Source organism: Parus major, chromosome 11 (genome assembly GCF_001522545.3).
Source record: "Parus major isolate Abel chromosome 11, Parus_major1.1, whole genome shotgun sequence".
Taxonomy (NCBI): domain Eukaryota; kingdom Metazoa; phylum Chordata; class Aves; order Passeriformes; family Paridae; genus Parus; species Parus major.
In genome coordinates, this window is record NC_031780.1 from 4,622,770 (window position 1) to 4,645,270 (window position 22,501).

At 40.0% G+C, this 22,501-nt stretch overlaps 1 protein-coding gene across 1 annotated transcript in view; it reads left to right on the plus strand.

Moving 5' to 3' along the window:
- Positions 1-22,501, plus strand: part of PKD1L2 (polycystin 1 like 2) — a 43,803-nt gene that overhangs the window by 12,881 nt on the left and 8,421 nt on the right. Inside the window, exons 6-35 of the mRNA XM_033517279.1 lie at positions 198-345; positions 963-1,192; positions 1,843-2,247; positions 3,330-3,428; positions 4,150-4,199; positions 5,304-5,409; positions 6,022-6,229; positions 6,842-6,999; positions 7,088-7,363; positions 7,448-7,467; positions 7,748-8,021; positions 8,185-8,330; positions 8,798-8,992; positions 9,820-9,945; positions 11,169-11,351; positions 12,351-12,475; positions 13,282-13,408; positions 14,300-14,434; positions 15,057-15,282; positions 15,555-15,748; positions 16,147-16,377; positions 16,599-16,700; positions 16,896-17,074; positions 17,411-17,557; positions 18,058-18,257; positions 18,412-18,635; positions 19,155-19,368; positions 20,315-20,543; positions 21,269-21,500; positions 21,926-22,022. Coding sequence (XP_033373170.1) covers positions 198-345; positions 963-1,192; positions 1,843-2,247; positions 3,330-3,428; positions 4,150-4,199; positions 5,304-5,409; positions 6,022-6,229; positions 6,842-6,999; positions 7,088-7,363; positions 7,448-7,467; positions 7,748-8,021; positions 8,185-8,330; positions 8,798-8,992; positions 9,820-9,945; positions 11,169-11,351; positions 12,351-12,475; positions 13,282-13,408; positions 14,300-14,434; positions 15,057-15,282; positions 15,555-15,748; positions 16,147-16,377; positions 16,599-16,700; positions 16,896-17,074; positions 17,411-17,557; positions 18,058-18,257; positions 18,412-18,635; positions 19,155-19,368; positions 20,315-20,543; positions 21,269-21,500; positions 21,926-22,022 — 5,286 coding nt within the window. The remainder of the gene's footprint in view (positions 1-197; positions 346-962; positions 1,193-1,842; positions 2,248-3,329; positions 3,429-4,149; positions 4,200-5,303; positions 5,410-6,021; positions 6,230-6,841; positions 7,000-7,087; positions 7,364-7,447; positions 7,468-7,747; positions 8,022-8,184; positions 8,331-8,797; positions 8,993-9,819; positions 9,946-11,168; positions 11,352-12,350; positions 12,476-13,281; positions 13,409-14,299; positions 14,435-15,056; positions 15,283-15,554; positions 15,749-16,146; positions 16,378-16,598; positions 16,701-16,895; positions 17,075-17,410; positions 17,558-18,057; positions 18,258-18,411; positions 18,636-19,154; positions 19,369-20,314; positions 20,544-21,268; positions 21,501-21,925; positions 22,023-22,501) is intronic.

The window sequence follows — 22,501 nt, forward strand, 5'->3', positions numbered from 1 at the left end:
AATGATGTTCCAACAAGAATCTTGACCAGTAGATATGGAAAAGAATCAGCTCTCTGTCACACCACTAATGCACAAAAATTAGCAGTAGTACCAGCTGTAGTTTGGAGCAAGCTGGCTCTCAATGCCTGAAAATTAATTAAATTTTGTAAGAAAAGTAGACAAATATTGGCACTGAATTCTGTCATTCTGCTTTGCAGGTCTGCAGCTGGTTATGACAGACACATGTTTTGTCTTTGAAAATATCACGGTCACTTTGAACTGGCTGCTCTCACCATACTCTGGGAACCTTTCCTGTACCATTAGCACTGGGGATGGTTACACTATTGATCCTTACTACCCTCTAACGTAAGAAATAGCCTTCATTTCTCTTCAGACAAACACTTTTCATTGCATTCATTTCAGACAAGTACTTTTCTTTGCTTGCCCTGTATTGAATGTGCCAAGTCTCATAAATGAGATGTTAAAAACTAGATAGCTTAATAATAGAACATACATACAAGAGACTTGGATATTGCAAAAATCTGTTCTGAAATCAATAAAAAATTTTACATTAAGCTGCCAACAACAATCTTTCTTCTATTATAACAAGTTTTTCCTGTTTCCAGGAATATTTATTCCAGATCTTAAGACTCAAAATTACTGAAAACATGTCAGCAATTGCCAAACTACAAGCAAATATTATTCCCTTAAGTTTAAAGAGTGTTTTTTGGTAACAATTAAAATATATCAAGGAAATTCTGTAATTTTTTCTTCTGTTTTAATTGCATAAAAATCCTGTCTTTAATAGATCAATATAATATCAATAGATTTTTTTTTTTTTTGCTGCATTTAATAATCAGATTTTGTCTTAATGGTAGGAATGACATTTGAATGAATGAAATTTGGGCATGTGTTGTCAGGTAAGGTGAAGGATTTCCCAGGATGGTCTTCCACAGGAGGCAGCTGTTCTCTTTCTGTTCTAGACTGGTCAGCAACCTCACATACAGGTACTCCTCTGCTGGGGAGTTTACAGTTTTTGTGGAGTGCACCACCAGCGAGTGGCACGTGATGGCACAGAGGCAGGTGACTGTTCAAGATCAGGTGGATCAGCTCAGCATTTCTGGGTGCTACAGCCAGTATGAAACAGGGAACAGCTCCCACTGCCGTACCCTGTATGGGGAGGTGTTGTGGATCCAAGTTCAGCTCAGTGGAGGTGAGGATAATTTCTCTGCATGATTTAAAGAGAAGGGGAAATATTATTGCCATCCATGGGATAGAAGCGGGATTTTTATTATGCAAAATAATCCTTCTTTTTAGTGAATGCTTTCCCTCTAATTGTTGTATTCCTGCAATTTAATTCCCTCAGTTCTACTGAAGGAGTTCTTTCTCAGAGATATTTCACCACCTAAAGCATAAGTATAAAGCATTTTTTCTTATTGCCAAAGCTGACAGCACAAGCATAACTTTGGTCACAAAAATCCACATTATGCCAGTCAGAATATTTCTGTATTTGAAGTTAGAAATTCATGGAAATGCTCCTCTGATTAGAGTAAGAGGATTCCACTCTGAGCTGGACACATTTGCTGGTGTACATTTCTTTCTCCCTTCAAGTTCCTCAAAGCTTGTGTGCTGAAAAAAACCAAAATTCAGTAGTGTATGTTTGAATTCTCTTCTCAAAACATTCCCAGCAGAAAACACGTGATAGATTTTCATTAAGTCACCTTAAGTGACTTTATTAAAAATGATTGCATTGCTGCAGTGTTCCTGTGATTCCTGTATAAACACTGGAATGCTGCACAAAGCAGCTGGAATTTGTTGGCCTATTGTACAAGCTGTGAGAAATTTTCATCTGTGTGTTTGCAGGCAATGGAGTAACCTACAGCATGTTAGCAGATAACATGACACTGACTGAATCCAGTGCAGAGGAAGGTCTTGTCCCCCATAACCTGACACTCAACAGTGCTTCCCAAAAGCTGATAGGCCCAGGGATGCACTGGCTGGAAATCCGAGCATCGAGGAACGCGACGCCATCAGAGATCTCCAGGAGTATTGCTGTTCATTTAATTGAACCAGTATCTGGGATTCAGGCTGCAGTAGCTTCCCACACTCTGCAGCTGGGGGAGGATTTGGAGGTGAATGTCTCTGTGTCCCATGGTGCCCCAGAGCAGCTGATGTTTGAGGTGATTGGATCCAACCAAACCCACTGTCACAGAGCAGACAGCCCTCGTGGGGAGCTGCAGACGTACAGCGTTCCTGCTCCGTCAGAAGGTACGGCACACTGACACCTCCTGTGCTTCCAGGACATCACAGATGAGTACAGGTCACATATAGAGTCACAGCATCCTGGTGACAGTAATGTACAGCTGAATTTGGCAGCTTTTCTGGCTGCTCAAACTCAGTCTGCAGAGCAGGATGAACAGCACAGTCCTATGTAAGTGAGCTAAAAAACGGAGCTGACAAATGTGTCTGCATATGCAGACTCAGAGCAAGGCTTCACCTGATTCTTGCAATGGAATTGACATAGTTGAAAGACATAGGGTTTATTTTTTCATGGCACCGTCTGATTGAAGTACAAATGAGGACATTTTCTTGAATAGCAAAGTGTTTTCCTCCTGTTTGTTCATAATGTTTCAAGTTTAGACTGCTCTGCATTTTACTCCTCATAATCTGAGGAGTTCTCAGTAGTCAAAGACAAAGAAATGTGTAATTTTTCTACCTGTTTCCAGCACAACTTTTGTTGGAATTAATTATGAATAAACATTTTAGTAATATTATCCTTCCATTATTACACAGTCAAGGCCTTTAAAATGTGGAATTAGGCAGATTGTGCTTAAGAGTTAATTAACAGTGGCAGAAGATAGAGAAGTTTCCACCTTTAATGAGCTATTCCAACCCCATGCCGAAGTGGAAACATTAGAAGCCAATTATGATTTCATTTCATATTTTAAAATTATTCAATATTGAAGTTATATTTGTTCTCCCTGTACCCATTTGAACATCCTTTCCCCATAGGCAGAAATATTCAAACAAGATAGCTGCTGTCTCAAGATGCCTAAACTCATTTCTCCTCAAGTGTTTGTACACTTCTAGTTTCCTGTGTGATAATATCATAGTCAGCTGACAAAGAATAGCATGACAAGGGCTAGGAAAGGGACAGCTGGGTTATTAGGAAGTTGAGATAAAGGGGGAAAACATTCCAGGAAAAGCCTTTCAGCAGTGGACACCCATGAGAAACCTCCCTGAAAACTCTTAACAGAAAAGAAGGGGGTTTTTTTACAAATTGTATATTATACCTCAAACATGTTGGACTGAGCCCATGCTACTCTCAACTGGCCCTTTGTCTTCTCTAGGTACTTTCCAAGTGAAAGTGGTGGCCATGAATGCCTTCTCAAATGTGAGTCTGGATCTTGGATTCGTCACTGTGTTGGCAAATGGTTCCCATAAAAAAGGTAATTGCATTAATCTGACCTTGCTGGCTTTGACCACGTAAGTGTCTTTTTGCAATCAGAGCATTTCATGGAGTGTTTATGGTTTTTATGTAGTAATTGCTTTCCTTCCAGCAACAGCGCTGAAAACTTCTGTGGAGGCTTCTTCCTGATGAAGGCAGATTCCCAGACTTTGATGTAGTCATAAATTAGCATCACTCTGTATATGAAACACATTGCACATTTGCTGTTTGTCCTAGAAGTAATGAGTGCAGTTTATGGCTCAGGACATAGCTTTGAAAACAGAAAATATTTGCATCACAGCAGTCTCATAAATTGTTGTCACTAATGGCTTCTAGATGGTTCATCCTTACATTTACAAGAGCAGATTATACCAGAAATAAAATAACCTTAGCACTAATTGTACTGAAAGTTTTTCAGAGCTTTCCATCAATTTTCCTTTGTACATCCATGAAACTCCATCACCTTCTGTGAATATATTTTGATTCATACCATTATGTTTGAAGAATTAGGATCATCTCCTTTGTAGTCTGTGATGAGCTGCTTGTTACCATTTGACCTATTTGACTGTGCAGTTTATCACAGCTCTGGAATCTGATTCTTACAGCCCCATCTTTCACACTGTCAGTAGTCAAATCCTGTGGATTTAAGTCATATTCACTGAGGGTGTCTGAAAGATTTACAGGTAGCATTAAAATATTCTGGTCTTCTTTGCATTAAACAGATTCTGCTAAGGAAGAAGGCATCTACAAAACAAATATCCAAAAGAAAAATGTAAGTATTATTTAAGGATCTTTCTTTAAAATTGCCTAGAATTTTTTCTTACCAGTGAAAGTACTGTATAAGACAGGGGAAAGAAGTATTTGTAGCACAGTAAATTATGGAGTAGATGTTCTGTTCCCCATATGGTTTAACACAAAATCTACAACACAAGTCTTGGAGACAAATGTGTTTACTGGCATTCCATCTACAATTCATTAAAAAGATTAAAGAAAATTGACTTTTCACAACAATTCAGTTTTGGAAGCTTAAATTGATTTAAACAAGATGAATTTTTAATTCATCTACTTGATGAATGCAAACCTCTCTCTGAAGAGTGATCCTTCAAGTAGAGTTTAATATATTTTATATGGTTCCCAAGTGTTTTCTGTTTCTGTATTGGAGTGTTTAAATTATTTTGCAATGAAAAATTTTCCAATTTATGGCAAACTAAGAAGTTAATGATGCACCAGTTGCTAGCAGGTGTCCAAATTTAAATAATAAAAATGCCAGATAGAATATTTTATCATCTTAAAAATCTAGTTTTTAACTGTAACACTAGCAGACAGACATCTGCTGTGGGAGATATACTGCTTCACAAGAAGCCATCATGCTTTACAGATTGCCTGTAAGAATATATTGCATTACAGGAATATAAATCTAATCCAAACCCAAGTGTATCACAGTTCTGTACACAGAAAGACAAGCTCAGCCACCCCTTCTTCTCTTTGTTTATAGCTGCAATGTATCCAATTCAGAAAAAAAAGGCATGCACCAGAAGACAAATGGCTGCTCGAGGGTTAGAAGTCTTTGTCCACATGTGAAGGTTTAATAGGAATTAATTTCCTAAGTACCTAGTTTTGAAAATGGGAGCTGCACTCCAAAACCAATTCTGTATTTGGGAAAATTTTACCACACAATTTTTCTGTGCCATCTGCTTCTATTCCCATAGCTTCTACTTCCATACTATCTCTGATAAGGGGAAGATCACTTAAACTACAGATCTGCATCCAGTGATTTGGGGTCTCAACTTTCAGACCATTTTCATTATAAAGAAGCAACATATATGTGTGTTTATACATGTTTGTGTTCTAACTGATACATTTACTTCTTATTTAGGATCACAGAATATATATTAAACCGAGCCGCCATGTGGATCCTCTCACAACTGTTACACTTGGCTGGCCAGACAACAACAATAATTCCAGTTTTCTCTGGACCTGTGGTATGTACATTTCCCAAACTTTTTTTACCATCATGTACTTGATGAGTAACAAACTCACTGTTGTGTGAGTTGTCTGATCCAGTGTTGAAAAATCTGACTTAAGGATGCTTCGTTTCCTGGTTTTTAAGTTTGCCACTCACTGTACAGGAAGAATGTCCTTCTACCCAACCCTAGTTTTGGCACCAAAGTAATTAAGGTATATAATATGGCATAGTATTCCATTTTGTCTTCTCCCAAAGGTTTCAGTTTCTCAGTTTTTCAAGATTTACCTGTCCTAAGCTTCACTCTCACAGCCAAGGACTAGTTCCAAGTGACTTACACAGTTAAGCATTTGCAAAGTACATGTGTCTCAATAAAACAGCAATAATTACCATTAAACATGATGCAAAAACATTTCTGACTGAAAACAGGATTGGGATTCAAGCCATCTGTTTCTAACCCCATAATTATCCCTGACCTCATACATGACTCTGGAAAAGCCTGTACTCTGAATCCAGATTACCAACTCTTTAAACTGTGTTCAAGAAATTTGTTTATAAAGCTTTCTTAAACTTACGGCAGGAAAGTCCTTTATAACATGCTGTTCTAACCATAAAGGAAATGTTTCTGCAGGAGCTTGTTGGCCTGCCTGGAATGAATGTGTGAAGCAACAGATAATCCTAATCAACCAAAGTGAGGTGCAAATCCCACCTTCCTGCCTTCCTCCTCCAAAATCAGCAGTGACGGTCAGGATTACTGTCCGAAGCCATGGCAGTGAAGAGAGGCAGGATGAGCAATGTCTCTATGTGACTGCAAAACAAGAACTGCAACTGGAAATCAGGTTTGGTTTTAAACTCTGGTGTTCACAGATTGATACTATTACTGCACAAGCATAGTGCAAGTCCATGGTTTCCAATAATAATGATAATAAAGTGGTATTGTACTTTAAGAATCACAGAATCATAGAATCAAAGAATCACAGAATGGTTTGGGTTGGAAGGGACCTTAAAGATCATCTTGTTCCAACCCTCAGTCATTGGCAGGGATACCACTAGATCAAGTTACTCAGAGCTCCATCCAGCCCAGCCTTAAAACTTCCAGGGATGGAGCATCCATAGCTTCTCTGGGCAACCCATGCCAGGAGTTCAACACCCTCACAGTATAGAAAACTTATTGTTCTAAATCCATTTACACCTTACCATTAAAAAAATTACTGACCAATAAGCCTTGCTGCATTTTTCAGTCAATGTTTCTGAACACAATCCCTTTATGAACTGAAATGCATTCTTCCAAGAATCACTTTAGGGTTTTTGACTGCACTGCATCCTTCCAGTGTTGGACATTTCATTGTGTCAACCTCATTGAAACAACAGGAATAAATGCCATAAGGTAAGTATGAAATTTCTCCCAGACATCTCATACTATGTGTAACTCTCATCTTACTTCTTTACAGGTGTGAGGCAAACTGCAATCCAGTGAATGTTAGTGATGAAGTTGTTTTGAGTGTGTCTGGACAGGAGGACTCCCACACCATATCTTATAACTGGTATTTAGATAACACATTCATAAACAAGGTGAGAGCACCAGATTTGTCAGAAATACTGCACACACAAAAATAAATATCCACAAGGCCGTATGGCCTCAGAGGGATATTTTGTCAAGTGGATACTTAGAAAATACTAGTGATGACCAAGAAAAGGGGGTGCCTGGGTTGGGAGGGGTTATAATGAAAGGCACCAAACTGCCACCCTGCTCCTGATAAATCACAACAGGAAAAACAGCAAAGAGCCTCTACTGCCATGTGTTCTTTTCTGTCTGATTTTCCAGTCTACAACCCTCCCTCTAGCCTGTGGCCTGACTGGTTTCCAGCAGAACTCTTTGAATTTGCTTCAAAGCAACACATCTGTATTGAGAATTCCCAGCTCCTTCTTGCAGACACAGGGAGAAGCTTTTCAGATTAAAGTAAGAGGTAGGGGCTAACAGGATTTTTAGCATTTTACAGACTCCTTTAAGGCAGTTTCTGCTGACATGACATCATGTTGTTGTCACACATGCATAGCCTTGCTGATAAATATGAAGGTAAATTAATCCACAAATTGAAAGGTGTTACTTTATATGTGAGTTCTTTAAAGTAATGATAAGTTTGTTCTCGGGTGTTGCACAGCAAGAGAAATTCAGTTACCTTACTCCAAGCTGTTAATAATTTTGTTAAGGCTCACCTGAAACGAAGTTACACTAAATGCTTGATCAAATAATAGAACTTTGCTTTATAACGCAAACATTAACATATTTGAAATAGTTCTTTTGCTCTTATGGTCTATTCAGTAGCAGGATTTCACTCCTCATTAGGCCCACGTAGCAGAGCAGACAGCCGAGCGATGCAGAGCGCTGGGGCACGGCCCTGGCTGAGGCTCCGCTCTCTCCTGTGCCAGGCACGACCCAGAGAGGCTACGGCGAGGGCTCGTTCCTGGTGAGCACCGTGCCCCCGCCCGCCCGCCCCGCCTGTGCCGTGAGCCCCGGGCACGGCTCCGTGCTCACCGCCTTCAGAGTCTCCTGCAGCGCTCCCGGCTCGGAGCGCTCGGGCCGCTCCAGTCCTAGCGGGCAGCTCACATATTGCTTCTATGAGACACCCAGTAAGTCCCCAGGAGAAGTGTTCGGCTTCTCCTAACAAGAGCAAAGGCACAACCTGCCCTGCTCTGCAGGGAGACTGCTCGTGACGAACCATGCCCTGAGACCCCTGTTCTCAGGGAGCAGGAGGTGTCTCTGTGGTGTCTGACCCCTTCTTTCCCATTTCAGATTCTCTCCTGGATTGTAGCCCGGATCCTGAACTCTTCCCAGTTTATCTTCCGCTTGGAGAAGAGGAAAATAATTTTATTTTACATGTGACAATCATTGTTAGCAACAACTTCGGTGACAGAGTTCAAACAAATGCTTCAGTGAAGGTACATGATAGAATTTAAGTTTCAAGAACTCTCAAGTTGATAACTAACCCATAATTGACTTTTGGAGCTTCTTCCTGTTTTAGATATATAACTTCCTTCTGAATGTGCCATAATTACCATTTTTCTATCTAACAGAGCTTCTGTGTGCTCAAGGTCAAAAGACCTTCCACTGCCCTTTTTTCTAGAACAGAAGTCTACAAGAATTGTTAGGACGTTGATTGAGCAGCATAAGCCTATTTACTGAGTATGGAATTACACTGTGTAGGCCCCAAAAGACTCCTGCTTCTTCCCCAGTGCCACAGTAAGGAGACCCTTATCAGGCCCTTAAAAATAAAACATCTAAAATGAGGAACATGAAGTTTTATGTCTCACTCTATCTAGGCTGTCATTAAATGATCATGGAAGCTGCTCAAAGAAAATTTTAACAGCCTTGGCAATGCTGAGATCACATCTGATTCCTTCATCAGGTTGGACCTACAGATATGATGGATGGGAACCTGACCCTGCAGGCTGTGATATCTGAGAAGGCAAACACCATCCTAAAAGATGGGAACAACAGCATGAGTCTTTTCCAGCTGTACAAGTCAGTAACATCTGTACTTAATCAGCAGATCCAGGAGGAAAGTTTTAACATGTCTTTACAGACAAATACACGAAAAGAGGTCAGCAAAGCTCTTGCTTTCTGCTAGTACAGTGTCATATAATGGACTCTTCATATTCTTTTACAGCTCCTAAGTAATAAAAATCTCACATATCACCACTTGAAATCAATTAAGGTTTCAAGTTTCTAGCATCTGTCTCAGTGTTTGGCACTGGTTTCAGCTAGTTTGCATTACTTGTCTACATAAATTATTTGTTTTATCATTCATCAGCAAAACAGTTAATTCTCAATTGTTATTTCATTAATTTAAACTAGTTAATCTAAACCTGATTTTCCAAAGCAATTTAAAAATCAATAACATGGCAGCTCCAGTGGGATAAATATCCTAATTTCCCCCAAAAGCACTAGATGGCAGGTAATTTTCTTTTGTCCATTTTAGTCACCAGTTGATGTTTCAGTCATAAGCTGATATTTGTACAGTGCTTTGAGTGCCTCAGATGAAGAGATCTAGAGAATGTATCCTTCAATTAAGATTCATTATTTGAATAACATCAATCACACATGGCTCTGCTTTCTCTGGAAGTGGCATTTACACAGTAATTCAGATACATTAGTACAAATTCTCACAAGTAACTCTCCTTGCTCTTAATGGATGTTAAGTGTATGAATTCTCTCTGCTGGGAGGTAACATAAAACTCATGATTATATAATTACTAGGGCAAGTGGCATCTTGTCAGTAGAGCTAATATCAGCTCAAATGATTCTTGTTGTGGAGCCTTACTCTACTGCATAACTTACAGCAAAGCCTGGCTGTCAATACACAGCACTACTTTCACAGTCCTAATTAGCATCTTGTTCCTTTGCCTAATTATCCCTTTTCATCCCAAGCTCCGAGGGCTGATGCTGACAACTCTCTCTGTTGTTAACATAACATCAATGCAGACTGCTCTGAAGATGTCAGAGGTATTGAAAGAAATCACTTACAGGAGTGAAGAGCTGTCTGTCTCAGCACAGGTAAGAAGCAATCCATCCTATATCTCCTCACACTAATAGTAAAGACTCTAATTATCCCACTGACCTTGGAAGTTTCAGTGCCTTATAATTATCTGTTCTTACCCATTTTTCCAACTGTACCAGCTTGTGTATCTTTACCAGCAGTATTTTGAATTTTTTGGTATTGTCTCAGCAATCTCTACAATCCAGGCTATGACCATTACATTTATCATACTTTTTTGGGACAGAACCCTTAACTTTTAGTCAGAAACATGTCAGGGTGCATGTTTTCTCCTGTAAAGCAATTTTAGAACCCTGAAGAACTGTCCCATGAGGGTTTTTCTAGAATTGCCCACATTCATTCATCCCTGATCCTGGCACTGCACAAAATGCACATAAGCAATGGTCAAGGGACATGTCAGCACCCAGAGGAACTGGGCACAAATGTGCAGGTTGGTCTCGCAAAAGTATCTCTTGAATCTTGTCTGGCAACAAGACATTGTTAGTAGATGGTGCTATTTATGCTTATGGGGTGAGCCTATGGCAGGACAGAACAAACTGTCACTGGGGCAAGTTTCCCAAATAAAAACAGCTCTCTTGATTTCTGATGTATTATAGAGTTGGAGCCAGACAATGGCTTGGGAGCATTTCAGCAGGATGTGGTTAACTTTGGCAAGACAAGAACACAGCTCAGGTCCAGCCCTCACCCTACAGAAAGGCTGAGCAGCATTCACAAGCTGTGGGGATGGATGTGTCCAAGCCTGCAGTGAATTTGCTTGGTTCCTTCACTATCCTGGGCTAAAATCTGGCCAGTGCTTTCCCAGTCACAAAGCTGCATCCAGGCACAAAATAAAAATTGAGAAACTCATTCTCCTTTGGCACTTAGCACTTTGGCACTAAGATCGAAACATATAACCTAATTTACTACTTTACTGTAAATCTAAAAGCTATCCTTGCCCAGAGTTTGACAGACAAGCTTCCTTCAGATGTTATTAATCTTTTTATGGATTACATTTGTAGAAGCATTTTCATGCCTGTATTCCATTTTGGTGAACAAATAGTATATCACCTTTATTAGCATTTGAACTATTACTCTAGCACAGATAATTATAGTAAAAACAGCATTACCCATTAATAGTCCCAAGAGATTACTGACGTTGCAATATTCAGTAAATGACACAAGAGTCACTTCTGTCATTTGCAGTGCCAGCACGTATAAACTGCTCCCTGTGTTTGTCATGCAGGTGGAAGCCAGCAACACTCTGAAACATGTCAGTGCCTCCTTGCTCGCTGTGAACACAGAGCACAGCAGAGATGGTCAGGAGTTAAAGGAAGCAGCCAACTATCTGTTTAATGCAGTGAGCAATGTTCTTAAAGCTTCTGTAGAAATCAGAGCTGGGAACACTTCAGTGCCAGAGGCAGAACAGGTAATTTAGATTTGGTCCAGTTTGTACCGTACTATGTGTGAATATTTGCTTTGGGAGGTTTTTAAAAACCTCTGGTGCCTCTTGTATTTTTAAATTGGCACCAGGATGAGTTCATTGTGACAACATGATGGATTTGAATATTGGAGGAAATTTCTCCCCAGTTAGATATGTTAGATTGAATAATGAAGATGATAGAGACCTCTTAAGATTTGCTACATTGAAAGCTGAACAGGACAGAAAACACAGTATTGGCTCTGACCTCTAATCAATGACAAGAACATTGTGATTTTTTTCAGATTTGCTTCTATCCCCTCCTTTTGCCCCATAATTCAAGGAAGCCGCAGGTATTAAATATTCATGACTGCCATCACTACTTCACAGCTTGAACCAGCTCTGGTTGCTGCTTACAATTTTGCAGAAAGCTCTGATTATCTGTTCAGAAAGATGTAACATTTATTTTCTCCTACCCTTTCCTATCTATATGTGAATTGTCACAGCTAACTCTGTGAGTTTCCTCGGCTGAACATATTTTAATTTTGTCACTGGAGTAAGGATGAAATAAATCTAACCTGAGAGAAAAGAGTATGAACTGGATGAATTCCCCAACAATAATCCATTAATAATACACGATTGATATGTAATTAGGTCTTGCTTTTCCAAGTAACCAAACACTAACATGTGCAGCTAAGGGCATTAATACACAAAAGTACATGAATATATTGATTCATGTCATGCTTGTAATTTCAATGTGTAGAAGTTACAAACACTACAATATAAAAGTAAAATCTGTAAGGCATTTATTTGCCATCTATAATGTTTCAATGAGAATTACAGAAACTGAATTGCAATAGAATAACTTGCTCTAAGATTAGGAAGCTCATCACCAGGTTTGTCAGTTTAGTAAGACACCAAAATTAAATGGTAGCAATGACAAATAAGGTGCAGCTTCATGATCCTGAGTACCTTTGTTGTAAGTTTCCTCTCCCAATCCTTTTCCAGAGTTCAATGTCACACCAGCTCCTGAGCACAGTTGAAAATCTCCAGAGTGCCCTTTTGTTTGGGAAGGCACCGGGTGATGAGCCAACAGTCCTCACCTCTCCCTCTGCCACAATGTACATGCACAGGTAACAGCTACAGTGTCCCCCACTGAAGCTTCTGAGAGCCACAAATGTTAATTCCATTGTGCTTAAACAGAATGTTCAGAATTAACTAAATATTGTAGCATAACAACAATTTCAATAGTGCAACAAGGCTGTTATTAGTGACTGATAGTAAGAGCAGCTTGGATTCCAGGAACATCACCCCAGAAATTCACATGCTGTGTGTTCTTTAACCAGCAGAGAATTTACTATGATTTCCTGAATGAGGCAGTAGTCACTTTGAAATTATGTAGAAAACTCATGTCATGCAAGCTAAGGGTTTCTTTCCTTTTCTAAGTTCCCAATAATGACATGTTATATGGAACTGTAATCAGCTTGGCAGAAGCAAATATAATCCTGAGGAGCCTGACGAGTATTCTCCATTCCCTATAATCATCCCTGAATTGTTCCCTGAGAGCCTGTTTTTCATCCACATCAAACTGTGCTTTCAAATCAAGACCATGTTCACACAAAAACCAACTTTCAGATAAGTACACCTTGGTAAAACTTCCTCTCCAGATATGCCAATTCCATCCCTTTTTTTGATGATTCTATGGTAATGTTACATGGAGTACTGCATCAGGGACAGAATAATTTATGAAGTATTTACTGGAATATGTAGAAATAGTTTTGCAACTGAGTTATACTCATGAGGAGGGAAAGATTTCTCTCTAGATATGAAGAGATATCAACGCTATCAATGTTTGGGTTTTTTCTGGTGACTTCTTTTCCTTTTTTTTTTTTCCTCTTTTATTCTGCTTTGCTTATTATGCCCAACCCTAACTGGACAGATTACAAACAGAAAACATGGATGGCACATCCATTAACATCTCCAATTCCAGCTCTGCCAGTTTTACTCTCCCGCCTGCTTCCTCTCTCAACGTTCCAGGAGTTGATGGTGAAACAGTGGATATAAGGGCAAGTAAACAGCTTTTATCTAACTCTATCTGATATCCAGCTTATATTCCTGATATAATGGTTTTAGAATCATTTATCCTGTCATCATGAACACAGGAATCCATGTCATTCCTCCTGTCATGCAAATAAAATAATTTGAAATTATTAGTCAAAGAAGCCTTCTTTTATCTTAATTGCATGAGTTTGGTTCAGCAAGTTAAGGACAACTGAATTCTTAAATTCCCCATTCCATCAGCCCCTTCCATATACTTTGATTCACACATACATGGCAGGAGCAAGCAATAGAATGAATCAATACCTACAAATCTATTTGCTGTTTGTTTATATCTTATGCTCTGAGGAGGATACAACACCTCAGAGTCCATATCACATTCAAACAAATCTACAGCAGCCTTTTTTCATCCCAGCGAGAAACACCTGAGTGTGGAGCACTCAGATCCTGCAAGAGACAAATATGCTGATGGTAGCATGTCCCCCATCTGAATTAGGATGTGGTGGTTTTTCCTTCAGAACAATAGATTGCACATAACTGCCATATTTTCATAATAAATTTTCTGAAGATCTCTCTAGTTGATTTGACCCTTTCAGGAGACCTCTAAAGTACCTGCAAACAATTTTTTCATTGCAGCTCTTCCAACTCTGCCAAAAAGGTGTCAGTGTATGAAAACAATAAAGATTGTTGTACACATTTCAGAATGAAAATCACTTTTAAGGTTTATAGACTCACCTTAGAAATAAAGTAGAGTTTTATTTAAATCTGGATGCAGACTTCTTGGAAGTCTACTTCTATTTAGGTCTGAGCTCAAGCTTTCACTATTCAGCAATTCAGAGTGTGAATAAAATGAAATACTGATAATAGCTCAGCTGTCTGATTGTTAATTCTTCTAACAGATGGTGAGCTTTGCCATGAATCCCTTTTTCTCCAGTGACAGCAGTTTTGACATCAGTGGAACAGTGGGAGGTCTAAGTCTTACTGGTCTGGATGGTTTGATCATACCAGTCAGCAACCTCAAAGAGAACATTGAGGTAAATCCACTGTTTCCTAACTCTCATACTCTTTTCCTGTTTTTTTCCTTTCTCCATTAACAAAATCATTTGTGTTATCATTTGTGAGGTGGATGCAAATGCTGGTAGTGGTCATTACATTAGATAATGGGCTGATGCTGTCTGTAGTTGTGATGGAGGGATTTATGTGATGTGGTGAATGAAATAACAAATAACATTTTATTCTTCCTTTAAATGAATGTAAGAATGCTAATGGTTGTGGAAATAGATTCCAGATTATAGTCATCCCAAAGCACAATGTGAAGTCTGATTTCATCATCCAACCACTGTACTACTCTTTTGCTTCCTAGCCCATGTATAAACTGACATCTAAATCATTCATACACGCACTTCATGCAGTCATAATCACAGTTCTCAGTTCAGAAATGCACTAAGGGTCATAGGTTTTGTGATGAGTCTACACAGATTTCAAATTAACTTTTCAGAGGTTAGTTGACATTATCAGGAAAATTACTTTGAAAGTGATGTTTTTGCTGGCCATGTTTTCCTGATGTTATGAAAAAGATAATCTAGCATGTGGCTGCATGCTAAGAAGAAAAATGCTTTTCTGTACTTAAACCTATGTCTTTCTGTTTAAAAACAGATCATGTTACCAAGGCTTTCAGTAACTCAGGAAGATAAGGTTCTGTTGAATCTGGGCAATTATAGCACTTTTCAAGTCAATGTTACCTCAGAAAACACATCTGTAGTGATCCACCTGGAATCTGAACATGACATCCCACTAATATTTTACCTGGGGTATGGTTATCACCCAAATGAAACCAACTATGATATGAAAAATCATCTGTTTTATAAGAAAACTTCTGGAGGTAAGAAAAGTGCTTAGTGACCCATGAAGTTGCAGAATGAGCCTTGACCATGAGTTCAAGCTAGCTGGAAAGAAACCTGATGCTTCAAAGTTCCAATCTCTAGAATAAAGTGTTCATTAACAGGAGAAAATATCTGGGATGATTTGATCAATGAGCTGCTAAGAATGATTTCACGTCTGTTTCTTTGGTGTATTTATTACATGCAATACAGTTGCATACTTTTGAATTAGGCTTTCTATACGTGCATTGAAACGAAAATATTTATGTTCAAGGTGAGACAAACAGTTGGGTTCTCAGCCCAGAAGAGCTCATTTTTGGAGAGGGAACCTACTATTTCATGGTTTTACAAGATACAGGAATGGATTCAAGAGTCTACAGTGGGCTAACCATAAATGCCACTTGCTTTGCATCCCGCTGTGCATTTTGGGACGAGCACCAGGGAGGCTGGAACAGCTATGGATGTCATGTAAGTAGAGCAAAACAAAACAATGTGTCTGTTACACACTTCAAAGCCAGCCCTCATAACCACTGTCATGTATTAAGTGACACCATAAAACAAGATCAATCTAAGATGTTTTAGTAAACTCAAGAAGTTTAGTCATATTGAACTAACCTTTAAACAACATTCCCATTTCTATTTCTTGGAATGAACTTCTATGTAAGAAGAAATTGAACCATTCTGACAATGTGACTGTTACTGGTTAGGTGTTAAAAACAATATTCCTTATTGGACCCTGAACAATTTGATGCACAGCAGCTCTCTACACTAACTTACCAATCTCAGCACTGTCTTTTCATTTGCTTTGTAAGTTATCTAATACTTTGAAGCCAGATGTTTTATCAGGAATCTTTTCTGGGTTTCAGGTAGGACCAAAAACAAATCCTAGCAGCACACAGTGCCTCTGCAACCATCTGACCTTCTTTGGGAGCTCCTTCTTTGTCATACCCAATGCCATAGATGTCAGCAAAACAACACAGCTGTTTGGTACATTTGTGGACAATCCTGTGGTGGTGACAACTGTAGTATGCATCTTTCTGATATATGTGCTTGTAGTTATTTGGGCTCGAAGGAAAGACATCCAGGATGATGCCAAAGTAAGTCTCCAGCTAATAAATTCAATGTATTCAAGCCAAATCCCACCATGCCTAGCCTGTTTTAATATGAAGTCTTTAACCAATCCTACTCCTTTCCCTGAACCTCTCTGTTCACTGGTAAGTAAAAATTGTTCACAAGATCACAAATTCCTATTCACAGCTTTCAGGAATCTGTACTTACAGGACAGCTAACATGCTGCTCATGTTGTGTGGCTCTGCAGGTGAAAATCACAGTCCTGGAAGACAATGACCCCTTTGCTCAGTATCGTTACCTTGTGACAGTTTTCACAGGACACCGCCGTGGCGCAGCCACAACCTCCAAGGTATCAGTGGCACTGTGTGGGAGGAGAGTTTATTTCCTTAGGGAGCTGGATGAATAATGGAGCACCTGAGGCTATTAAACAGGACAGCTCTAATGCACTGTCTGAGCCAGAAAGCCCTTAGGTTTGATGAAAGAAGAAATAATCACACATAGGATCGAGATGTGCAAATCTTCATTTTGCCTTTTTATTTTCCAGGTGACCCTCACCCTCTATGGACTGGATGGAGAAAGTGAGCCCCACCATCTAAATGATCCTGATACACCAGTCTTTGAACGTGGAGGAGTGGATGTTTTCCTCCTCTGTACCTTCTTCCCTCTTGGGGAACTGCAGAGTATTAGATTGTGGCATGATAATTCAGGTGACAGTCCGTCCTGGTAAGCAGAGGTCTGGAGATGCTGGGAAGTAAAAATCCACAAATAATTTTTTATAATGACAATGCTTTACTTTTCTAGCATTTGAAAGTGATTCTTTTTTGCAGTTCTAGAAAGAAAAGAATGTGTTAGATTGTAGTTTTTGCAGCCGAATAGACCAAATCACAGCCTAAACAGCAGGACCAGGAGTGTTTCCTATATTCCATGTCCAGTATAGGGTGGGATATGTCCTGTGCCTTACTGTTCAGTTACCCTAAGAAGCTGAAGGCCAGAGTTTGTCCTCCACAGTCTTGTTGAGGTCTGTGAGTTGTAACTGTTCCCTGTGTGTTTCTTCAACAGGTATGTGAATCGAGTATTAGTCCATGATCTGGCATGGGATCAGAAATGGTACTTCCTCTGTAACTCTTGGCTAGCCATTGATATTGGAGAATGTGTCCTAGATAAAGTATTCCCAGTAGCAACTGAACAGGACATGAAGCAGTTCAGGTACCTCCTATTTCATGGATTTTTTTACTCTCGATAGCAGTCAGTCTGGAAAAACAAGCATGAAAAAAATAGACCAAAGCCCTAGAAAAAAATGAAAGCAAGGAAGGTCTTTCCACTGTCCTTAAAGGGCTCTGAACAAGGGAGGGAGGGAGGAGGGTTACACAAATCTAATCATTACTCTACCATACTGAAAATATTGGTGCTAAAGAAGGATAGCCTGACAAACCTAGAGAAACAGAAACATCTTCTCTTAGGTGAAATTTTCTTAACAATTTAAAGAGGAGCTATTCACTTTCCCCCTATGCCATGGCCAAAAGGAAAGGACATAAATAGCTATGACCATTCCATGCAAATTAAGCCATGATATTTGCTAATTTCACCTAGTTATTACTTTTGCTGATAGTGCTTAGAAGCATGAACAGACTGGGATCTTGAACTAGGGCTTTGTTCTTCCTTCTCATTTCTACATATCCATTTGATTTCCCTCTTCTCCTTCCCAGCAATCTGTTTTTCATGAAGACCTCCAAGGGTTTCCAGGATGGGCACATCTGGTACTCGGTTTTCAGCCGCTCCCCACGAAGCTCCTTCACGCGAGCCCAGCGAGTGTCCTGTTGCTTCTCACTGCTCCTCTGCACTATGCTGACCAGCATCATGTTCTGGGGTGTGCCAAAGGATCCTGCTGAGCAGAAAATGGATTTGGGTAACAATCCTCACCATTGCTTGGGCAGGCAAATAGAAAGACAGCAGAATCTGGAAGCAAGAATTGAATAAATAGGTTTTCCACAAGAGAGAGACTTGATGGTTTATTTTGCCTGGAGTTATTTTTCCTTCTCTGCTCTGTTTGACCTTGACAGGTAAGATTGAATTCACATGGCAGGAAGTGATGATTGGCTTTGAGAGCTCCCTCCTCATGTTCCCCATCAACCTGCTCATTGTGCAGATCTTCAGGAACATACGACCCCGGCCAGCCCAGCCGGGCAGAGAGAAGCCGGGAAAGAGTGGCCGAGTGTCCCCAAGCCTGCCTCCCACCCCAGGGGCCACCCAGGCTGCCTCTCTCACTCCAGAGGCTGTGACAAAGGCAAGTCCCAGTGAGTCCTGCACTGCCCTCTGCTGCCACGCACTACCGGCTTCCCCAGCTCCACAAATTTCCCTGTTCCGATGCCCTTCAAGGCTGTCTGAAGAGAAAAGCCAATTATCACTGGTGCAAAGCATTCATTTACCCACCTAAATGCAATCCTTCATTAAGGTCTGTCTTTGTATGTCCCAACCCCTGCACAGTTACTGTGTGTGACCAAATCACTGTGTTCAGGTGTTAAAGCAAACACTAAACAACACAGTGAAGATAAAAGGTATCATGGACCACATCTTTCTCAGCTTAGGTCCTCAGGCAGGCACGCTGCCCTCTTGAACCCCAAAAGCTGCCTTGCTGAACTCACTGAAATCTGCCTGTCACATCCAGCACTGTAGGATGTGCTATTCTTATCCATTCTGGAGATTTTAGTAGTTGGTGCAGCTCCCAGCCAGTGGTTCTGTCAGATCACATCAGCTTAAGCCACTGCAGCCAGAGTCACTGCTGTGTTGCTGCTGTCTTTCCTAGGATATAAGAAGAATTGCCAACTCACTCTCTAAAGTCCTGAAGACTCCATCTCTCACCTCAGCACCAGACCTTGAAAAATCAATGAATATCAACACACTCCTGTCATTGGTTGAGGACATCATCTATCAGCAGAACAGAGCTGGGCAAGGGTTTTATGATGAGAGCAAGAAGGATGGCCCCATAATTGTCACGTTGGGTGCTATGGATATCCAAGGTAAATAACACACTGTGAAATGCCAGCTGAAACCCTTGCAATGAAGATGATGATAGCACTGGATGTGATGATCCAAGCTCTTCTTACATTCTGACTCAAAGGCAACTACAGAATCACAGAATAGCTGAGGATAGAAGGGATCTCTGGATCCCACCACGCTGCTCAGAGCAGGGTCAGCAGGAACAGGATTGCCCAAGATAAAATCAGTCAGATGCTGAATGTCTCCAAGGATGAAGACTTAATAATTTCTCTGAGCAACTTACTCCAGAGTCCAATACCTATGTTTTTTTCCTTATGTTCAGAAATTTCCCGTGTTTTAAGATGTGCCCATTGCTTCTTTTTCTTTCACTGCACCACTGAGCACCCAACTAAATAAAGGCAACTGTGAAATCTCTGTTTATTGTGCTGTAGAATCAAATGTTTGCTATCAGTCTGGCTCAGGTGCCGGATCAGTATCTACCAGCAAAAAACCTCACAATTATCAGTTGTTTCACAGTCTTTTTGAACTGTTCTTTTTTTTCTTCTTGGCCTTGTGCTGTTGTTCCTTTCAGTCTGACTCTAAATTAACAAGAATATATGAGTAAAAACAAACTCACTGATTTCATTAAGACCACCATTTGGCTTTTCCAGGGAGTCTTCCAATCTACTAATTGCATAGGTACACCATGAACAAATTAAAAGCTGATCTGATCAGACCTGTCTATTAAGCTTTTAGGACTGCCGTTTAACTCAGTTGCCTTCTGGAAAAGGTTCCAGGCCATTCCAGCAGAAGAGCATTAAGCTCTAGTAATAAAGCTGCTTTTACATGTCCCTTCAAATGTTAGTCTTCACTTCATCACATTCATGACCTGTAGCTCTAGTTCTACCACCCTTTGTATTGAACAGTTTTTAAAAAGGATTTATTTTCTCAATAAATAAATAAATAAATTTTTATATTTATCTGCAGAAAAAACAAGAAGTCCAACTCCAGAGAACAGAACTTGTGACCAGCTGAAATACAGTGATTACCATCGCTGCTTGTACAAGCAACTCCAGCAGGTAGAGATGGAGCTGGAATTACTGGGGCCCCATAAATTTCAGATGCCTCAGAGTTACACACAAGCTGTTTGTCAGGTCCAGCACATGAAGAACTTTCTGGAGAACCAAATCTGCTCATCAGCATCCATCACTGAGAGGTAAGCCAGTTCTCATTCTCAATATAAGTAAATTCAGCTTATAAAATCAAAATTGGACAGGATGACAGAGCCCAAATAATTACTGCTTAACATGTGCTAGGTAACTACTATTACATCTGTAAAATAAGACTACTATACCACTGCAGGAGCTACAAAGACATTTCCATGTACTGTGAACTGCAAAGGCAATAATGACAGATCATTGCTGTTTGTCATTTTTGTCTCCGAAGTGGAAACTTACAATACAATGCTATGTGATAGTGAAGGGCTGGGATAATCACCCAGCTCCAAAATTACAGAAGTCTCTTAAAATGTACGGATAAAGAAAAATTAATAACCAGACAAAAATAGTTCAGTTAAATATGATGATTGAGTTGGAAGTATTGAAGAAAAATTGCACTAATTACATCACTTGACCATTATGGTGATCACAAGAGATGCATGCAGAAGTTTTAATGCACTCGAGCTTTGTCAGTAATTCTACTGGAGATTCAGTTATGCATGAACTGAGGAGTAAATAGGCTCATCATGTTTATTTTGATTTTAGCTGATCTCTGCATGCTTCCTCTTTTTTTCTCACCGTACTTTTTGGTATCCATATATCCTATATAACTGCATTAATTAAAAGAATATTTTGATTTTATATCATAAGATGTTGCCTATTCCTAGTGAACCTGATGACTGTGATTTTGGTGGTTTATTTTCTCTTCTGGTTGACTTTCAAGGTGGTTCCATACTCCAAACTTGCCCAGTGATGACAAGAAAAGTTCTTCTCCCAGAGGGCTGCCCTGGTGGTTTGTGTTCATTGCTTGGTTCCTTGTGGCAGCCACCAGCGGTGTGTCTGGGTTCTTTACCATGCTTTATGGACTCCATTATGGCAAGGAGAACTCCATCAAGTGGCTCATCTCCATGGTCATCTCCTTCTTGGAAAGTCTTTTCATCACACAGCCCTTAAAGGTGAGAGCCTTAGAAATACAACCACTGGCCGAGATGAACTCACCTGCTGCCACTGCAGGAAGAAAATGTAACATGTTCTAAAGAGCTACAGGTTTTAACATATAAAATGAGAAGACTTTACCCTCAAAACAAGAGCAGGCAGGTGGTTTACAGAGTTACTTTTTGCTGACATTAATTCCATTAATTTCACCCTCCTTGCTTTGTTAAGGTTTAATGAGGTTTCTGACCAGTGAGGACGTGTCACAAAATCAGCTGGACAAACCCCAGCACTGTGCATTGTTTATGGGATTCAGCTGCATGGGTTCAACAAACCCAGAGTTCAACTGTTTTCCTGCAGTGCCCGGATCCAGAGGGACCCAGGTCAAAGCACAAGGCTTCTTTATATGAAATGGGAATATGGTGATTCTATAGCTGATTCTTTCTAGGTGCTTGGATTTGCTGCTTTTTTTGCTCTGGTTCTGAAAAACGTGGAACATGAGGATGAAGAAAACACAGCTATTGATGGGTCTTTATCTGCACCAGGTAACTGCCTGCAAAGTTAAAAGTTATTAAAGAAAGTGCAGTATTCTCCAAGCTTTTGGAGGGCTTTATGAATGAATTTGTGACTAAGCTCAACTGGCTTGCAACAAAACCTGTAACTATTCCACAGCTTAGTGAAAATAAATGACTCTGTACAAAACACACCCTTCATGTAGACTGGTAGCTCTTTATCTGAATAAAACCACTCATAAAGAAATTTCCCACATCCTTTAAGCCCTATATGGAGGTTCTCAGGTTACATACTTTTCCACAGCCACAATTATCTGTATTATTCCCCTAAACTGAACAGTGGCTTGTGCAGTCATAATCATATCTAAATAAAGCCTTCACTAGCAGACAGGAATCCTAGGACACAGCAAAGTTATCTGATCCACAGTTTCATCCCTGCTCAGCCTCAGGCTACGAATACAGCACCTTCTGAGATGCTCAGCCTAGAGAGACACCTGGACCACATCTGGTCC